Source organism: Mus musculus, chromosome 2, assembly GCF_000001635.26.
Source record: "Mus musculus strain C57BL/6J chromosome 2, GRCm38.p6 C57BL/6J".
Classification (NCBI taxonomy): Eukaryota; Metazoa; Chordata; class Mammalia; order Rodentia; family Muridae; genus Mus; species Mus musculus.
In genome coordinates, this window is record NC_000068.7 from 24,274,661 (window position 1) to 24,294,437 (window position 19,777).

The 19,777-nt window shown below is 43.1% G+C and overlaps 2 protein-coding genes across 5 annotated transcripts; both read left to right on the forward strand.

Moving 5' to 3' along the window:
- The first annotated feature begins 2,293 nt into the window (after positions 1–2,293).
- Positions 2,294–7,772, forward strand: Il1f5 (interleukin 1 family, member 5 (delta)). Of its 3 annotated transcripts, NM_001146087.1 has the most exons (6): positions 2,294–2,463; positions 2,589–2,714; positions 2,818–2,870; positions 5,002–5,087; positions 6,151–6,278; positions 6,488–7,772. In NM_001146087.1, exons 3-6 carry the CDS (start codon positions 2,839–2,841, stop codon positions 6,710–6,712), a joined length of 471 nt encoding a protein of 156 aa, NP_001139559.1. In that variant the 5' UTR covers positions 2,294–2,463; positions 2,589–2,714; positions 2,818–2,838; the 3' UTR covers positions 6,713–7,772. The 3 variants fall into 3 exon arrangements, with proteins under 3 accessions (NP_001139559.1, NP_001139560.1, NP_062324.2); NM_001146088.1 differs by lacking the exon at positions 2,589–2,714; NM_019451.2 differs by lacking the exon at positions 2,294–2,463 and having other exon boundaries at positions 2,611–2,870.
- Positions 7,773–16,535: 8,763 nt separating this feature from the next.
- On the forward strand, positions 16,536–19,505 carry Il1f10 (interleukin 1 family, member 10). 2 transcript variants are annotated; one of them, NM_153077.2, is made up of 4 exons: positions 16,536–16,595; positions 18,086–18,171; positions 18,504–18,631; positions 18,897–19,160. In NM_153077.2, exons 1-4 carry the CDS (start codon positions 16,564–16,566, stop codon positions 19,107–19,109), a joined length of 459 nt encoding a protein of 152 aa, NP_694717.1. In that variant the 5' UTR covers positions 16,536–16,563; the 3' UTR covers positions 19,110–19,160. The 2 variants fall into 2 exon arrangements, with proteins under 2 accessions (NP_694717.1, XP_030105236.1); XM_030249376.1 differs by lacking the exon at positions 16,536–16,595 and having other exon boundaries at positions 17,808–18,171; positions 18,897–19,505.
- Positions 19,506–19,777: the final 272 nt, after the last annotated feature.

A 19,777-nucleotide genomic window follows, 5' to 3' on the forward strand; every position in this document is an offset into this window, starting at 1 on the left:
AATTTGCAAAGGTCTCAACTATCTCTACTTCTTAATATCACAATGAAGATTAAATTTCAGCATAAGTTTGCTCTTCATGTATGTTTGTTAAGTATGTAAAGTAATGGGTTCTATCGTGGCATTTCCATACATGCATATAATATGCTTTAATCATAATAATTCTTTCTATGACTCCTTATGATCTCTTCTCCCTCTTTTCTGCTTCCATATCCTTAATAATTATTCCCTTAATCATTCTTGTTCTTTTGTTCTAGCTAGATATCACAAGTGAGAGAAATTATGCATTACTTGTCTTTATGTGATTAGCTTATTACATTTAGCATGAAGAACCCCAGTACCACTTAGTTCCGAAAGTAACACAATTTTATTATTGTTTATGGCAGAATAAGACTCCATAGGATGTGTACACCACATTTTCTTCATTTACTCACTCACTGATGAGAATCTAGGCTGATTCTATAGTTTGGATATTGTGAATAGTGTAGAGATGAACACCAGCATGAGTTTCAATGAAGAACCATGGGCTTTTATTGGGACCTAATGCATATTAATCAGCCACTCAGACCAAGGGATATGTTCTGGAGCTATCTAATTGTTAGTGAAGTCGTTGTGCCAAAAGAGATCTGAACCCCATACTGACATCACTTTCATCTTATGTGTGAAGGCTTTGTTAACAAGGTTGTGTGCATCCTTCCATTTGTTCATGCTTGCATGGGTCTTTACATTTCACAGCTCAATTCACAGCAACAATGCTGGAAGAAACATCTCTGCTTGCACATCCCAGCAAACTTGCCACATCCCTGCAGGCCATCCACACAGAGAGACATCATTCTGTCTCAGGAAGAAGGTAGAGATAGCAGTATTTTGGCCTGATGGCACTGTTCACTATACACTTGGACACAATTCATACAATGCAAGGGTCAGGGAAGGTGGCCTGGGCAGATGATATTTTGCCCAGGAAAAAATTTAACTTTATATTTTTGAGAATTTCATACATAAGTATTGTATTTACATCATGTCTAGTCCTGCTCCTCCTATAACTACTCCTAGATACCTTCTGTTCTCTTTCAAAATCATGACCATTTCTTCTATAAGGTTTATTGTTTCACACACATGAGCACATGCTCTAGTACACACATACACACATGATACTTAGTCCATTTTGTGTTGTTTGTTTGTACATGTATTCAGAGCTGACCATTTCAGACTGGGTAACTTATCGGGGAATTTATCCCTAGAGAATTCTTCATTTCTCAGCAGTATGACCTTGTGAATTTCCTCATCTACAATAGCATGGCAACTGGTGTAGTTACTATGTATGTCTTGCTTAAGCAACCACATCATTGAGGTTTTTTTAGTACAGTATTGCTGTCATGTATAGAAGACACTAGCTCACAGCAGGTGCCCTAGTTGTCTGGCTATTTTAATGAAACAATATTTTCTTCTCTGACAGATAAGAACAATCTTGCTTAAAACTCTACTTTGCCTACAGGCTGCTTCTTCCTAAAACTCTGTTCTGTTTGTTTGTTTGTTTGTTTGTTTGTTTGCAAATATTATAGTGTTGTTTCTACTATAATAGAAAACTAACAGTCCCATCTGCCAATTTTGCATAACACAGCTTCTACGTTCAATTTACTTTCCTGAAACACATTTGCCACAGTAACAATCAATAGTTTGCAGGAAGATTCAAAACTTGAACATTTTTGTTATGCACTGATGCTTACGTTTAATTCTGTTAGTTTGTAGAGGTATTAAAAACATATTAATTATTTTATATAATTACATATTGTTTTACTAACCAATTATTTAAGACAGGCAAAGTATAGAATTGTAGCAGTTTGCCACACATAATGTTATATAGCAAAAGCAAGCAAGCAAACAAGCCCAGCTCCAAACAGGACCAAAACAACAATAAGTAGATGAGTAAACGTGAATGATGCTATGATTATACTCTCTAGAAGACTATAGAGCTATGCACATTTACAATGTCATTATCATGTTTGGTATAGGAAAAGACTCTGCTCAGTTCCTGCATAAATATGGGGGAGTAAAAACTTACAGTTTCTGTGGTGGTGCTGTACAGAAAGCTGCCTGTGGTTAAATGTGTTAGAAGGAAAAGGTGTTGACAATGTTGTGTTGTTTTTTTAAATGCATCCAAAGGCAGGTAAGCATGCATATTTTTCTTTATTGCTTGTCTGGATTTTCTGGTTTTTCTACAACTGTTGCCTAAACATTCCTAAGCAAATCTCCACCTCCAACAGCTCCACAGGTCTGGCAAAGGCAGGAAGAAGGGACTGAAGGAAGGAAAGGAGAAAGGGAGAGAAGAACTAAGGCTGCTCTGGCTTTCCAGATCTACTTCCTGAAGCAGCTGAGTGTGCCTGGAGAGCTGGGAAGGCCAGAGGCAGTCCTTTCAAATCCTTGGAAGGAGGCTGACTGCCGAAGCTTCCTTCATTGAGAGATAAGGTGAGAGCAACAGCAGATGCTCTTGGAAGTTTGGGATGGTGTGAAACCATTCTGGGAAACCCTGCTCCTCCCTAGTGAGTTTCAGGCTCCTCCCTGGATCATTGGTGTATTTCATGTACTTAAAGGACCATGGCATTTTGGAGGAGCAAGCAGACAACCACAGGCTCCTACCTGGAGAAAAGGGCAGATCTGATGGATGCTTTGTGGGCTCTTTCCTGACTTCCAGATCCAGAATCGCCTGCTTCACACAGGCTAGTCACATACTGACAGGCTCTGGAGCCTGCTTTCTACTTAGGTCTCAAATTTTCCAGCCTTGTCTTTGCCTAAAATTTCCTGCTGTTTATTTCAAAATAGGGTCTACATACTGTGGAGCTCATGATGGTTCTGAGTGGGGCACTATGCTTCCGGTGAGTATTTGGTCATCTGATTTGGTGGTGTCCTCAGAAAAGTGAGTTTCAGGTAGACAAGAGGGGCTGTGCTCTCATCTGGGCTATCACAGATAGCTGGGAAGATGGGACTAATACTGTGCTTGGAGTTCTGATTCAGACTGGGGAAGAACTGAGCAGGATCCTCACAGGTTCCTGATTCTAAGTGTGGGAAATGAGGGGTGGGACAAGTAACTAGACAGTCTAGAGCTGCATCCTGTCATCGTTGGTGAGGAGAATCGGGTGTCCCTTAGAGAGCTCCACTCTTGCCTCTCGTGATGATAAATTGCCATCAGCCCAGCCACTGTACTAATTCCTCCATGATCCTTGCTGGGGATGGAAATCAAGTCCCTCCCTGGTATGCACTGAGCTCAGAATGTTACCACAGATTTTACAGCAGCAGATGACAATGCTTCTTACTCTCGCTGGACTCAGTTTATAGCTTGTCAGCCCTCTGTATCTGTGGTCTCTATAATCACATTTTCAACAAACTGAATTGAAAATATTAGGAAAAAATTACATATGTGCCGAGCATATGCAGACCTCCCTTAAATAACAACATAACTATTTATATAGTATTTGAATGGAATTAGATATTACAGTAATATAATATCTTAAAATTAAAAGTATTCAGGAGGATGTATATCAGCTAGAGGTGAATACTACAGCCATTTTATCTAATGGCCTTAGCACCTGTGGGTTTTAGTATCTGCAGGGGTCCCAGAACCAATTCTTATGCTACCAACATGTTGGAGAATTTCCTGAAGTGTGTCCTCTGAAGCTCAGCCCCATGAAATTGTTTGTGCATTAGTGTTCTGTGAGTGAGTGAGGGTGTGAAAAGATAACTCCTCATCATGTTTGGCTGGGAAGATGGCTCCACGGAAGATGAAAGAAGTTCGTGTTGGGAAAATGTAACCTTAGAATTCATATCCTCAGAATCCACATAAAAGCCTGGTGGGTGTCTGAAGCCAGCCTCTAATCTCAGCACCTACATGGAGAGACAGGAGATCCCTGGGGCAAACTGACTAGACTAGTCAAATTGCCAAGCTCCAAGTTCAACAAGAGTCCCTACCTCAGTAAATAAAGGGGTTCAGGGTTAAGAAAGACATCCAAGGTGGAGTTGTGGTCTCCATGTAAAGGCTCAAACTCATGGGCATGCATACACATACACCAAAACATACATGAGCATGAAGACACATATGCATACCACACACACATACAGAAGCCAAAAAAAAAAATGTTTGGCTAGACATCAAGACAGTTTTATACTGCAGTGGTCTATTGCAGAATGAAAATTTCATCTTAACAATCTCAGAAAATCAGCTGAGAAGTAACTTTGAAAAATAAAACTTTAAAGAAAGTCCTCAGGATAGAATATATGACCAAATGGATGCAAATAGGCTTTGAAGTATTCAGTCAGATTAGAAGTGAGAGGTAGAGTGGGTGGAACTATGAGTGTGAGGCCAGCCTAGTCTACATAAAGAGTTTCAGGCCAGTCAGGACTACACAATAAGATCCTGTCTCAAAAACAAAACAAAAACAAAAACAAAACAAAACAAAAAAAGCTGAGCATCAGATTTTATTTAGGAAGAGGTCTAGGTGTTATTTAACCCACTGTCATGGTTTAGAAATGAAGAGAGTCACACTCAGAGCAAGCAAGAATTTTGTTTGTTCCAGCTCAGAATTAGTGCAGGTAATACCCTCTTCTGCTCGCAGAGACCTCACAGGAGTTAAACACGTCCAAACAGCTTTCAGGTCATCAAGACAGGTAAGAAGCCTGTGAATCAGGGGACTCAATGAAGGTTGAAGAAGAGGTCTTTCCTGATGGTGAAGAGCCTAAGGCTCCAACTCATAGACCCCCCCAACAGAGCAGAGAGGATGTAAAAGGTTTTGGGGAAATGTGGGGAAAGAACAGACCTCAGACCCAGATGGAAGGAAGTGGAGAGGATCAGTAATCTTGCAGTGTGAGGACCAAAAGTTGCATGACTGTGTCTGTCACAGTAGAAATACAGGGAGACAACATATCTGAGTTTTGGGCATCCTTCTGGAGCCAAGGCAAGGTAGGATGCCGTCCCTATCCTTTATGGAGTCTTATCCCTTCCTGGTGTTTCAGAATGAAGGATTCAGCCTTGAAGGTACTGTATCTGCACAATAACCAGCTGCTGGCTGGAGGACTGCACGCAGAGAAGGTCATTAAAGGTTGGTATCTAGGAGTCCTATGTCTCTGCACTCTCTAGGGCTATGTGCTTAGCATCTCAAGTCGTTCTGTAAACCAGTGGCAGGTCTGCAGACCACAGAACCACCAAGTCAGATAGGGAGTCACCAAACAGGCTTTAAACAAAGTGTAGACCCCAATGCAGCCTCTGTGTAGAAGTGGAATATTTTCCGGGACAAATGACCTGGTCCTATCATAGGCTTTAGAATATTCTGCCACCATAGGAGTCAGTGCTGGGCAGAAGTAGATCTTCATTCCCAAGTAAGTTGGCTCTGCTCTTCCACCCTGCTCTCTAGAGATCCCACAGTGGTGAGATCTGGACAGTAGCTGCCACCCTCTGACCTCCTGCTTACTTATGGTGCCCTCAGACTTTGGCAGGCCTTTGTACAACAGTGTATGCATATTTACTTGGGCATCCTTATGAAGTATGAAAGCTATATATATATCCTTTTGTTGCATTTTGTGTACTTAGGTGTCTATGAGAACACTACATGAGAGTTCATATATGTGAATGCATGCATAAGCTCATGTATATAAATATGTGTGTATGTGTGTGCATACAATATGCACATAAGCATTGTATTATGTGTGCCTATGAGTGTGTACATATTTTGATTGTGTGTAATATGTTTAGGGCAACATACATATGTGTAATTGTATCTATGTACATATGTGTATAGTATGTATATGGTGTGATGGGTGCTATACAGTGAAGAGTAAAATCATTTTCTGTTCCAAGGAGTTATATATATATAACTCTAACAGGACAAGACAAGGTGCAGAAAAGAGACCTGGGACCAAGCGAGTAGTAGGAGGGGTAGAATTTAGAGAATTTCTCAAAGTTTGGCTTTAGAAAAGAGAGAGTGAATGGGAGATTGTACCTGTGTTCTTATGCTTTGGTTTCTTGTCTGGGCCAGGCGGCAGATTAGTCTTATCCATGTGTTGGAAAGCAGGATGCCTCACTTGGTTCTACTCCTCTTAAGCCCCTACTCAGAGAGAGTGGAGAGAAGGAGACCTAAGCTCCTACATCTTGCCTTTTCCCTCTAGGTGAGGAGATCAGTGTTGTCCCAAATCGGGCACTGGATGCCAGTCTGTCCCCTGTCATCCTGGGCGTTCAAGGAGGAAGCCAGTGCCTATCTTGTGGGACAGAGAAAGGGCCAATTCTGAAACTTGAGGTAAGTCTTACTGCAGCATCTTTGTATTCTGGGCCTGAGCTAGGAGAGGCAGAGAGCACCGGGACTGCCACACAGTCTAAGTACCTTTGGATGCTGGTGAAGGCACTGCTGATCTAACACTGCCTCCTCTCTAAGGACCTTTCCCTTGCCCAGCTTAGCCCTTCCGTTTGCCCGCTCCTGTGTTTCATCCTCATGCTCCTTTTCTCCAGCCAGTGAACATCATGGAGCTCTACCTCGGGGCCAAGGAATCAAAGAGCTTCACCTTCTACCGGCGGGATATGGGTCTTACCTCCAGCTTCGAATCCGCTGCCTACCCAGGCTGGTTCCTCTGCACCTCACCGGAAGCTGACCAGCCTGTCAGGCTCACTCAGATCCCTGAGGACCCCGCCTGGGATGCTCCCATCACAGACTTCTACTTTCAGCAGTGTGACTAGGGCTGCGTGGTCCCCAAAACTCCATAAGCAGAGGCAGAGTAGGCAGTGGCGGCTCCTGATAGAGGATAGAGAGACAGAGGAGCTCCACAGTAGGTGGCTTACTCCTCTCCTTCCCTACTGGACTCCCGCTTCTGACCTAAGGCACACAGACACTCTCTTCTCCTGCATCCCAGTGCTGGTAAATCTTCTGGTATTTGGAGCTCAATGTGTAGATTCTTTCAGATTGGATGGTACTACCTCTGGTGTGGAACCCAATAGAAACCACGTAGGACCAACAAAGAGCAACATAAAAGATTCTTGGGTGAAGAAGAGGTGGGAACTGTTCATACATAGTAAGATCTGACACAGTACCTCAGAAGTCCTGCCATTCCTTATGTTCTGGAGAAAGTGGAGGGGGGGTCACCAAGACTTTCTCTGGCTGGCTGGGCCCTTTCCCTCAACCTTTCTGACATCTGCAGCCTCTCTCATTCTTGCCTTCATTCTCTGGCCCTGAACCGAGAGGGTGATATCAGGATAGCTGACAGAAGATGACCAGGCACACTGTCCTGGTTTGAAACCAGAGGGGACAATAAAAAACCCTGATTCTGGTCTCTACTCACATAAAAAGAAGCTTGTGAACATTAAGTGGGAAGAGATTGCTACTAAATAACATACCTTGTAATTTCATCTTAATTAAAATATACTTCTCTATATTATATATTTTAAAAGGGATCTGGAGTGTTTACATCAATTGTAGCCATGTCCAGGTGGGGGCAAGAGAGGTGACTTTCTATTTGTGTCTATTACCTTTTCCATTATGGAGGTGGGTTATTTGCATAATAATAAAAAGAGATCACTATAGAGGGAAGTGAAGCAGACCTAGTTTCTGGTCATCCTCACCATCTGCTAGAGAGAAATCCAAACTGAGCTCATTGGTTCTAAGTGGCAGGAGCAGGGAGCAAGAGGCAGACTCCAGAAAAGCTAGGAAGAATGTGAAGGGTTTATCTCCTGGGTAAGGGATTTACAGAAGAAATAAAGAATAGAAGAAAAAAGTAGAGGGAGAAATGGAGGGAGGAAGGGGGGAGAGAGGAAAGGACAGAGGGAAGGAAGAAGAAATGGAGTGATAGAGGGAGAAAGAAGGAAGAGAAGGAAAGGCTATCCTTGCTTTAACCTGGTATAGTGACAACCCCTGGGATTCCAAGGAGTCACAGCCAACTTCTGAGGGGAGCTACTGTGCTGGTTTGAAAGTTTCCTCCTCAAATTCATGTCCCTCCCAAATCTACTATGATCTTACCTAGGCAGAGTCTTCACAGGTAAAGTGCTGGACTAAATCTCCCGTGGAAAATGAGGATGTAGGCACAGAAAGAGGCACAGGGAATATGCCCACGTGAGACCAAGGCAAAGGTTGAAGTGACTCAGCTGCCACCAGCCACAGATGGCCAGAGGCTATGTGGACCACCGGAAGAAAGAAAGAGGGGAGGAAAGGTTCCGTCCTAAGGCATCTGAGGGAGTTGTGCCTTGATGACACCTTAGTCTCAACCTTCTGGTACTCTGCACCTATCACAGAATACATTTCCACTGTTGTAAGTTACTAAGTGTGCAGTAATGGGTGCTAGCAGCATGAGGGACTGAATGGAGATGCTAGTGGTCTCTACTTCCTCATGTCCACTCCCCCAGACTTACCTCTGGACTAGTGAAATATGGCACAGGTGATAGCAGGCTACTACAGAGAGTGAATTATAAAAGGCACTTTAGTGGCTTTGGGGAGCCTGCTCTTTCTCTTTACACTGGGGCAAGCCAGTTTCTATGCTGTAAGCAGCCCCTTAGAGAGCTCATATGAGGGAAGCTAACTAGTCTCCCATAGACAACAGCTGAATGTACGAGGTCAGAAGCAAGGCCTGCCCCAGAACCATTGCAAGCCAGGTGCTGTCTTGATTGTAGCCTCATAAAAAACTGATGCAGAATTGCCCCACCAACATGCTCCAGATTCCTGCTCCACAGAAACCCTGTGAACTAACCATGTTGCTTTTAGATTCTGCAGTAAGTTGATAATCTGCAGTAAATAACATTCGATGAAAGAGAAACATGTGTAGTTACTTTATTATGATCAAAACTTTATTTCTCCACTCTTTCCATTTTCCTTCTCAGAATTGACACCAGCCTTTCACTAACCCAAATAGCCTATTTAAATGCTGATCATACTTCTCTTGTTAACTGTTACCTGTTCCCAAAAGGTACAATTCCCTTTCGACCATAGCTGCATCTCCCACCTGCACACCAGGATGTTTCTCATATTTCTACCTAAAACATTGGGGACTACAAGTGAAAGCAAAAGAGGGGGTCCATATCAGAACCCCAGGTATTTAGCTGTAAAACTCACTTGTCAGGCCAGCTTGACAGGTTTACAGTTTGTAGAAGGACCAGAAAGAAGGTAGCCAAGACAGAAGAGGCAACCTCTGCTTGTCCTAGAACCTTCAGTCCATATACATCTAAGCTCCCCAGCACCATTTCTACCACAGACCTCTCAGAGTTCCTGAGGATGCAGACCCCAGGACACTGACCTCAGTTTCCAGGCAGGGTTTCTGCACACCCCCTTCACACTGCCTGACTGGGAGTTAGTCTCATGGTGCAACACTACTTTGGGACACTGTACCCATCCCCTCGACCTACAGAAACCATTCACTTTTCAAGGTCACCTCCTATAGGAAGTATTTGAAAAGATGAGAGTCATGGTCATTTGCTATGATAATATTCTGTGCTTATCTCCCTGTAAAAAGTTGGCTTGGGGTCTCTGGCATGCATCTGACCTTAAGGTTGGAGCTGCACCAATATGTTTTTAAGCACCCGGCATAATGCTTCGCAAAATTTCAGAACATGGTTTGTACAGAATGTACTTTCCTCCACTCATACAAACCCTTGTAAAAGAGTAGTTTGAATCCCAACTCATTCTTGAAGGCCACCTTTTGTAGGGTGACAGAATTTAAAAATACAGAATTTAAAAATACTTTATCCCAGGGAAGCTCACACTTCTAAATCCAGAATGAAAGAAGAAATAGAAACACACTTGTGGTGGCGGTGGTGGTGGTGATGGTGGTCGTGGTGGTGGTGGTGGTGGTGGTGGTGATGGTGGTGGTGGTGGTGGTGGTGGTGGTCGTGGTGGTGTAATGATCACAGTAAAGTGAGGCATCATGGCCTGAGAGAGTCAGGCATCACAGCTATTCAAGTGAAAACTACCTACTACTGATTTTAGAGTTCTATAATTTTAGTAGCAGCCACAGGCCTGGGGCCTGGGCCTATATTTTCAGAGAGGAAATGTTCACAGCAGGTCAACTGCAGACAGTGAAGATCAGAAATGTTTCATAATCAGGTCATCAGAGAAAAGGCAAAGGAGCTGATGGACTTTATCCTGAAAAAGCAAAATCCAACCCACCTCATGCTTAATGCATTCAAAGGTCTGCGGGCAGAAGAATACATTTTGCTTTTTATTATTATAAATTACCTGGAGAATATTTTTGTCTGAATTATCTCCCAAATATTAACCATAAAAATAAAAAATTCCATGTGTGCTTCTCCCAGGGGCTATAAAGCCCCTGGTCTTAGAGTTGTTGGGGCAAAACCTGACCTTTGAAGTAGTTACTTTTGAAGATGCCATACCATACATTTGGCCACTTGGAGAGAGTCTAATGTCACATCTAAAGGGTTACTCTGATGCTCTGTTTTCTCATATGCCCTTGGCTTACAGCTAACTATGGCTCCAGCTAAACTATAAAGTTCCTTGGCAACAGAGATGGTACGCTATGTGTCTTTGACACAGCAGAATAAATGCTTAGTGAACATTACTGATTGCCTGACAGGACACCTCACACTTTGGTACTTTCAACAGAGGGATGTAAACTTATGAAGAACAATGAAGAATGAATATTGGCAATAAAAGCAAAAATTGGTTAACCCAATTCTAGCTCTGAAATCATTTTTAGGTAGTGGGAAGTCTTTTTGTTTTGTTTATTCACTTTACATCCCAATTGCTGTCCTCCCTCCAAGTTCCCCACCACCACCACAGTCCTTTTTCCCTCCCCTTCTCCTCTGAGAGAATGGAGAACCCTCCTGGATATTCCCCCATCATGAAACATTAAGTCTCTGCAGGGCTAGACACTTCCCCCAGTGAGGCCAGTCAGGGCAGCCCAGCTAGAAAAAGCATATCCCACAGACAGACAACAGCTTTTGGGATAGCCCCGTTCCAGTTGTTTAGGATCCACATGAAGGCTGAGCTGCACATCTGCTACATATGAATGAGGAGGCCTAGGTCCAGCCTGTGTATGTTCTTTGGTTGGTGGTTCAGACTCTGAGAGCCCCAAGGGTCCAGGTCAGTTGACTCTGTTGGTCTTCCTGTGGACACCCTGTCCCCTTCCAGCCCACAATCCTTCCCCTAATCCTTCTCCTTCTCACTTCCATAAGAGTGTGAGGAGTCTTTAAAAACATGAAGCATTTTATCTCCCCAGGGCAACACATGGAAATGAAAGATTGTGAAAAGTAATTTAAAGAAAAAGAAAAAAAAATTTAACAAGGAATAAGAATCTTGTTTCTCTGAAAATGCTTAAGAGTGTGGAAAACATAAACTGGATTCTAATAGAATGCAATTGGATTGTAATGAAAACCTATCAAAGTTATGAAATAGCTTTCACTACCTTGCACAAAATCTCTTGGCATGTGTGTTGTTGGCAAATTTTCTTGTTAGTTTAAAACCACAACAATAACAACAAAATAGCAAAAATTGGGTCTCAGCCTCATTCATTTTTTCTCATTTCTTGCTCTGTGATCGTCTGGGTCTTAAGCTGACACCTCACCAATTCCTCATCAAGACCTTTGTGGAAATTTGCAAATGTCCCAAAAAGGAGAATTACAATAAGTCAGAGAACGTTCTGTCCAATTCTTTATCCCTAGTGATGGATGAGTAAAGGATGTATAAGAGATGGATAAATGGACTGATGTACAGATAAATGAAGGAATATGTACATGGTTAGGTGGATAGATGACTTACTCAACAGATGAGTAGAAGGATGAGAAATAGATGGACAGCTGGACTGAGGCATGCAAAGTCAACTGGAGAACTGAGTCTCTTGACCATGCACTGTCCAGGGTCTCATATTCCCTAGAGTCCAGGGCCCATGGCTCCTGTGCCATCCCCATGCAAATCTAAGGTTAATACGTTCTACAGCTGAGTTTCCTTACATATGTGTCTCAGTAAGTTTGTATCAACTAATTAAATCTGAAAGGAGTTCCTTCTGATCTTCCCAAACAGAGCCACACTCGTGATGAAGTCAGCCCTGCTTCATTGTGGTTCTCTGGATGCATCTGGCTTCCATCAGCATAATCTTTCTATTCTTGATCCTTCCAACCTCTTCAGGTCTCAGACAGAACCCCATGGAGCATCAAAGAGGTTTGACCCCAGCATTGTTTATGTAGCTGCAAAACCACTAATAACACAGTCAATGACAGTAGCTACAGAGACAGCAGGTCAGTGTCTGGCCTCTGTCAAGGCTTTATGAGTGACTCTCTCCCCTTCCCGCAAATACTCATTAATCTCCCCACCTCCTTATTATTTGGACTGTGTTGAAGATATTATGAAATCTCTGGGCTCTTCTTCCCGGATCTAGAGCCAATTACAGATTCTGTAGGTTTGACCCACCCTGACCAGACATTATAAACACAGTGCTGGTGCCCTGAAGAAAACAGTTGGAGACTCCAGGCATTAGAATCCAGGCACCAGGAACTACAGGTCAGTGGTGACAGTCGGTCTCTCTGTGTATCTCTTACACACACACACATACACACACACAACACAACATACACACACATACAACACACAACACATACACATACAACACATACACACACACAACACTTTTCTGTAATGTCTCCAAAATTCTCAGGCTCTAGGGAAGAAGAAATGTCTTTTAGAGAATGCGGTGTGATGTTCTATAAGTCTAGGAATACTTGATAGAATTTAATGAGAAGTATAGATTAGGTCAAAGCAAGGGTACTACATATTTGGAACCACAGAGTTTTGAAAGTCATCTCAAAAGAAATTATTTAGGCCAGAGATGTTCAAAAAATGTTTTGTTTGTGACATATGGAAGCTCCCATGGAGACATTCTGTGATTCTCATCAATAGACAGTAGGGATGCCACCAAGGTGCTAACGTCTTCATCACCCCATCATCTATCATACATCCAAATGGTTTCTTTGAAAACAATCTCCTTGTGAAACTTAAAGTAGCCTTGAAAATATAATAATCTTGTCCAGCCTCTCATTTCAATGGGAATAGATTGAAGGCCTAAGGACCAAAACAAAAAACAAAACAAACAAAATAAAAACACCAAAAAAAAAACCCATAAAATGAATGAGTAGCTAAGTTATTTTTAGAATCCAGCCTTTCAGTCAAAGCTTGATTCATGCATATCTGTGTTCTGATCTTAAGGTGCTGTGTCTGTCAGTTGTATAGTTGGATAGAGGTACAGATGAGCTATATACATCATGCTTCAAGATTTCAGGATCTTATAACTTTTATAAAGCAAATAATTTGTCTTAATGCACACTAATAAACAATATAGCAAAGTTTGACAGGAGTTCAGAGTACTGTTAGAGAAGTGAAGGGAAGAATTTTGTTATGATAGTAAAGGGGAAAATCAAATTTTGAGTCATGGAATCATACATAGTTTGACATAGAAAGAACCTTGGCAACCACATAATCTAATGCATGAGCCCAAGAACTGGCCTGTGTTTTTAAGATCTCATTCTCAGCTGTTATGTAACTGAACAGACAAGATACTAAGCCCAAGTATAGTGAAGCCATGTCCAGTGATCTTAATAGGAGTGACAGGAATGGTTGGTGATGAAGAGGGGTGGATTTTGAGCAGGAATACCAAAAGCAATGCTGACTGTGCCCTTGGAGAGAATTAGCATGAGTCCTTGAGAGAAAAATGAGATGCTATTGCACAAGCAACCTAGGGCCAGATGGTGTCAAGATAGGTGGCCATCGTGGACTTTAGAACCAGGCAGGAATGTGATCAGAGATGTACTTTATGTAGGTTAGGTTTGATTCAGAAACCAGGAGGGTTAGCATGTTTACAATGGTGACTAAAAACAAGCACAAGGTTATACTTTAAAGAAATAATCTCTGAAAAGAAGGGAGGTATATTTTCAGTGCCGGAAAGAGGAATATTACAAAAGTGAGAGGAGTAGATTTGAGAAAGAGAAGTGGATTGTGGAGGAGCAGATGCTCACCACGCCCTTACACTCACTTGAACTGACACCCAAAGATGAAGGTGTGCTGTGGACTGCTGAAGCTCAGCCTGTGGCTGGGAAGCAGTAAACAAAATTGCTCATCACAGCTGTACAAGATATTCCATAGCATATAAAAATAAAAGTGCTTAGGCTATTCTCTTACAACTCTCAGCCTTATGAATGACCGGAAGGAAAAGAACTCTACAATGTGCCTGTGTCTGTTCTTACTTCCTCTGCCACAAGCAAAAGAGCCTTGGGAATTGGCTCAGAGGGAACGTCATCAAACAGGCTGGCCTTGAGGCTGGGCTGTTATTCGTCTACCTGGGATAGAGGAATTCGCTATTCTTTTATAATCCAAGTGTGGCCTGGGGACCAGCAGCATTATTAAGACCTGGTTGCATGTTTGAAATGCAGTCTCAGATTTCATCCCAGACCTAAAGAGTAACACTGTTTTCATGAGGATACAAGATTAAGAAATATGCATTAGAGAGTAATTGGCTAAATGGGTAAATGTCATGCAAGCAGGAGGATCTGATTGACTCCCCAGGACCCACACAGTTCCCATGCCGTAGAGCACATCTGTAATCACAGTAGGCGTATGATGAAATGGGAGGTGAATCAAGAGAATCTCTAGCAGCTACGGGCTGGCCAGCCTCCCATGCACAGCACTAAATAAGGCAAGGACCAATACCTGAAGTTGTCCCATTACCTTCACATATACACCACGGCATGTGTGTACTTGTACTCACACATACAAACAAATACACACGTGCACACATACAAAACTCAGAGATTAAGGACAATTGGCCTGACATATCAGTTCCTAAGCCTGGCTCATTGCTTGTAACACTACAAGCAGTATTAAATAAGGATAGGCGAGAGAACAGTTACCGAATGGTTCAGAAGTGGGGCCATGCCTGTGACTTTAAACAAATGTTTCATATTTTTAAATAATAACACTTAGATTACAAAATAAATTTACTACAGGAAAATGTTAAGAACTATCAACAACCATTGACTATCCTGTCGGCCACAAATGAGTGTTATAACAAGCACCAGCCGTCCTTGTCCACATGTGTGTGTGTCTACACAGCTATGAATTTAATTGGGATAATAATGTGCACATTCTTTACGGCCTGCAGTTTTTACTTCATGTATTTGAAATGTTTGTGCCACAAATGTCATCTTTAAGGAGCATATCCTTATTTCCTGGATTTATCATTCCCTTTCAGCCGACTGGACATTGACAGCATTTCCAACTTTTCAACCTTGTAAAAATAACTAATTGAACTATTTTATAACTAAGCATTTGGGCAATCAATTACCTCTGCCTGGAATGGGGGCAACAACACATGCAATCATGGGAAAGCCAGGATGCTGCTGTCTGATCCCTAGCCCTGGCATTCGTGCAGAACCTCACTCTCATCTGTGCCCTGATATCCTTCACTCTCAAGTCTTTTCCCAGTGACTTTTAAAGGCAACAGAATCATATAGCCAATAATGAAAGCTACTTGGTCTACAGTTGTGTGGCGTTTTTTATAGATATTTTCTTCATTTACATTTCAAATGCTATCCCAAAAGTCCCCTATACCCTCCCCCACCCTGCTCCCCTACCCACTCACTCCCACTTCTTGGCCCTGGCTTTCCCCCTTACTGGGGCATATAAAGTTTGCTAGACCAAGGGGCCTCTCTTCCCAATGATGGCCAACTAGGCCATTTTCTGCTACATATGCAGCTAGAGACACCAGTTCTGGGGTTACTGGTTAGTTCATATTGTTGTTCTACCTATGGGGTTGCAGACCCCTTCAGCTCTTGAGTACTTTCTCTAGCTCCTCCATTGGGAGCCCTGTGTTCCATCCTATAGATGACTGTGAGCATCCACTTCTGTATTTGCCAGGCACTGGCATATGAAATAGTATCTGCATTTGGTGGCTGATTATGGGATGGACCCCCGGGTGGGGCAGTCTCTGGATGGTCCATCCTTTCATCTTAGCTCCAAACTTTGTCTCTGCAACTTCTTCCATGGATATTTTAGTCCCTAATCTAGGGAGAAATGAAGTATCCACAAGTTGATCTTCCTTCTTGATTTTCTTATGTTTTAGAAGTTGTATCTTGGATATTCTAGGTTTCTGGGCTAATATCCACTTATCAGTGAGTACATATCAAGTGAATTCTTTTGTGATTAGGTTACCTCACTCAAGATGATATTCTCCACTATGTTCATAGCAGCCCTATTTATAGTAGCCAGAAGCTGGAAAGAACCCAGTCCCTCAACAGAGGAATGGATACAGAAAATGTGGCACATTTATGCAATGGAGTACCACTCAGATATTAAAAACAACGAATTTATGAAATTCTCGGGCAAAACCCTATCTAAAGACCAGGAATAAGGAAAAGATGGACTGCCTGCCTGCAGCTGGGAGAGCTGGGGAGACCTTTGTGGATTCTGTAATACTTAGGGGTACGGAACAGCTTGTGGCTGGATAATTCTGAGCTCCAGCATGTCTGCCCCCCAAAAAACATTCTGTTTTTCTGAAAGCCTTTTTCTTCTTTGCCTCAGTGAAGACCAGACACTCCCAACTGCAGGAATGTGCTCCCTTCCCATGGCAAGATACTACATGTAAGTAATCTTAACGATCGCTCAATCAAGGGGCCTGGAGATCACATGAGAAGGGAAAAGGCTGAGTCAAAGGGACAAAGCTCCCTCTAGCCACAGAAATCTCAAACACTGAATAATTGATCTTCATCTTTGTCAATCACAACAGCCCTCTTTCCTGGTGACAGAATGGAACAACTGTAAGAGTGGTATTGCTTAGTCCATTTTACAGACCCGGAAACTCAACCTCCACGAGGTTATACAATTTTCCTCATGTCATGCAATTACCCAAAAGCAGAGAGTGGGATCGGACTCTCTGTTCTCTAAACTGATGTAGCTAGTTCTTAGAAAGCTCAAACAATCTTGAGTCCCAAGGACAGCACCTTTATGGTCACCTGGATTGATACCTATATCAAAAAAAAAAAAAGGTCTCACTAGATAGCCCTGGCTACCCTGAAACTCTCACTGTGTACATTTAGGTGACCACGAACTCACAGAGATCTGCCTTCCAAGTGCTGGGATTAAAGTATGTACCACCACACCTGCATCTTTGACAATAACTGAGTGGTATCTAAATTCTTCCAGTGGCTAAACAGTTAAGTCCCAGTTCCCAAAGTCTGAGAAAAATGCCAGGTGGTGAAATCTGTACAGACCTTTGTTCTTAATGTACAAGTGAGCCTGCTTTAAAAACAATACGCAAGCTGTTTTTGCTATTGCTAAGTGTTGCAGAGACAGAAAAGGCTCCCAGAAGTGGTAACTTTGGTCCAGAGGTTCTGTTCTCAAACTCATTGTGAGCTCTGAAAGCAACTGATGGGCAGCTCTGAAATCAGCTGGGCAATTAGGCTAATAACAGGCATAATTTTAATGTTTCACACGCATGACAGTTCCTCCCCAGCTGCCCTAGTACATACTTACCCTCCTAGGCACGTCATTAGACCCATAGGTATAACCAGTGACTAATCAGGCCCTGGTCTAATTCTAAGTTGGCCTCCTATATAAGTGCCACTCAGAGTGTACCTCATCATGGCTGTAGTGGGCCCAGAGTCTAGGGACATAGACTTTTCTATTGTCCAATTTCTGATTTGTGAATTTTCTACAAAAAGAATTTTTTTTAATTTTACAAATCAAATCACAGTTACTACATCTTCAGTTCCTTCATTAATTAGTGTTACTATTTAAAAAAATAAAATAAATCAAGCTCAGAAACATCATGGATAGGGTTCATTGTATCTCCAGGGTACCTGAGCTTCAAAGCAACTCCTCAGACAGCCATGAAAACATCCTCAATTACCTCATGAGAAGACACTATTGTCATTTCTGGAGCCTCTGATAATCCTGAGCCTAGGCAGCTTTGGGATGAAACAATTTCTACCCTTATTGGAACAGTGTCCCTCTCCTGTCTGGAAACAATTCACCAAAGGCTCCATGTGGTTGTCCAGTAAGGTGGTATGGGGACAGAAATGGACAATGATCCCTGAGGGCAGTGATCCATTAACCTTGCCCTCCTATTTCAGAATCAAGGATGCACATCAAAAGGCTTTGTACACACGGAATGGCCAGCTCCTGCTGGGAGACCCTGATTCAGACAATTATAGTCCAGGTGATCTTCCGGTGGTGGGGGTGGGGGAGTGGAGGGGAGGGTGTGGGGGGGGCTCTCTTCCAGAAGTTGCTTAGTGTCCATCTGCCACAAGGCCTTGATTCTTTCCTTCAATTGTGTCTCTAGAGACATGAGAATATTGTCACAGTGATAAGGAGAAGAGGTAGGGGCAGTTTCTTCCTGTAAAAAATGAATTCCATTTACCCTGCAGTCTCCATACAGAAACAGGCCAGAGGGGGGCAGACCCAGTAACTTCTAGCTGAGCCCTACCTTGCTTAAAACCTGCCATCTGTGGTCCCCTCACTGTCTGAATTGCATTCTGTCTTACCTCCCAGAGAAGGTCTGTATCCTTCCTAACCGAGGCCTAGACCGCTCCAAGGTCCCCATCTTCCTGGGGATGCAGGGAGGAAGTTGCTGCCTGGCGTGTGTAAAGACAAGAGAGGGACCTCTCCTGCAGCTGGAGGTGAGACACCCCTCCTCATTGCAGTCAGTACTGCCACTGGAACATAGTGACATCTTTGAACCCACATGTCCCCTCTCTTGTTTCCCATCTATCTCTCTTTGCCTCCAGCTGAGGGACTCTAGCCTTTGGGGATGTACAGAAAGAACATGGCTTCGGAAAACTCTTCCCTATTGAGTCCTTCTTTGGCCAAGCCTCTGAGGCACTAAGGGCTGACGTCCCAACCAAACACTCATTTCATCTCACAGCTGTCTCCCTTTCCCCACAGGATGTGAACATCGAGGACCTATACAAGGGAGGTGAACAAACCACCCGTTTCACCTTTTTCCAGAGAAGCTTGGGATCTGCCTTCAGGCTTGAGGCTGCTGCCTGCCCTGGCTGGTTTCTCTGTGGCCCAGCTGAGCCCCAGCAGCCAGTGCAGCTCACCAAAGAGAGTGAACCCTCCACCCATACTGAATTCTACTTTGAGATGAGTCGGTAAAGAGACATAAGGCTGGGGCCTCGTCTAGTGCCCCCAGTCTGAGATCTTCTTGCTCAGCATCTCTGGAAAGCAGAATAAGGAAGATACCAAAGATGTTTGGGTCTTAATCCCCAGAATCTGTGACCGTGTTACATTAAATGGCAAAGGGATTTTTTTTTTCCTTCATGGTCCATTTGGGCCCATTGGAATCATCTGAGGCCTCATGAGGAGAAGGAAGAGGTCAGAGGGAGACTGGGGCAAACTTTGGTACTAAAAGTAACAATGGAGACAGGGACCATAAGCTGATGGGTAACAGTGGTTTCTAGAAACCGGAAATGATGAGAGCTCTCCTGACACAGGTTCTGGATTTTTCTGGACTGAAGAATGGTGAAATAATACAGCTCCATTATTTTAAGCCACTGAGTTTGAGATCATTCAATGAAGCTGTCATAATAAAACCTGTGCTTCACATACAATTCAATATTGGTAGGCACCCCGGTGATTTCTTGGAAAGACATCTAGGGATTCTCCTGGATGCTGATTCCAGGGTCCAGTGGAGTCCCTGGGTTGAAGAGATTTCACAACCCAGAACATCAGGCTCGACTCTTCTAAAAGTCCGTCGTTGCACCCCTTGCCTGAGAGCATTAGCAATTTCTATTTCATAGGAAATCTGTGTCCCTGCCCCTGCT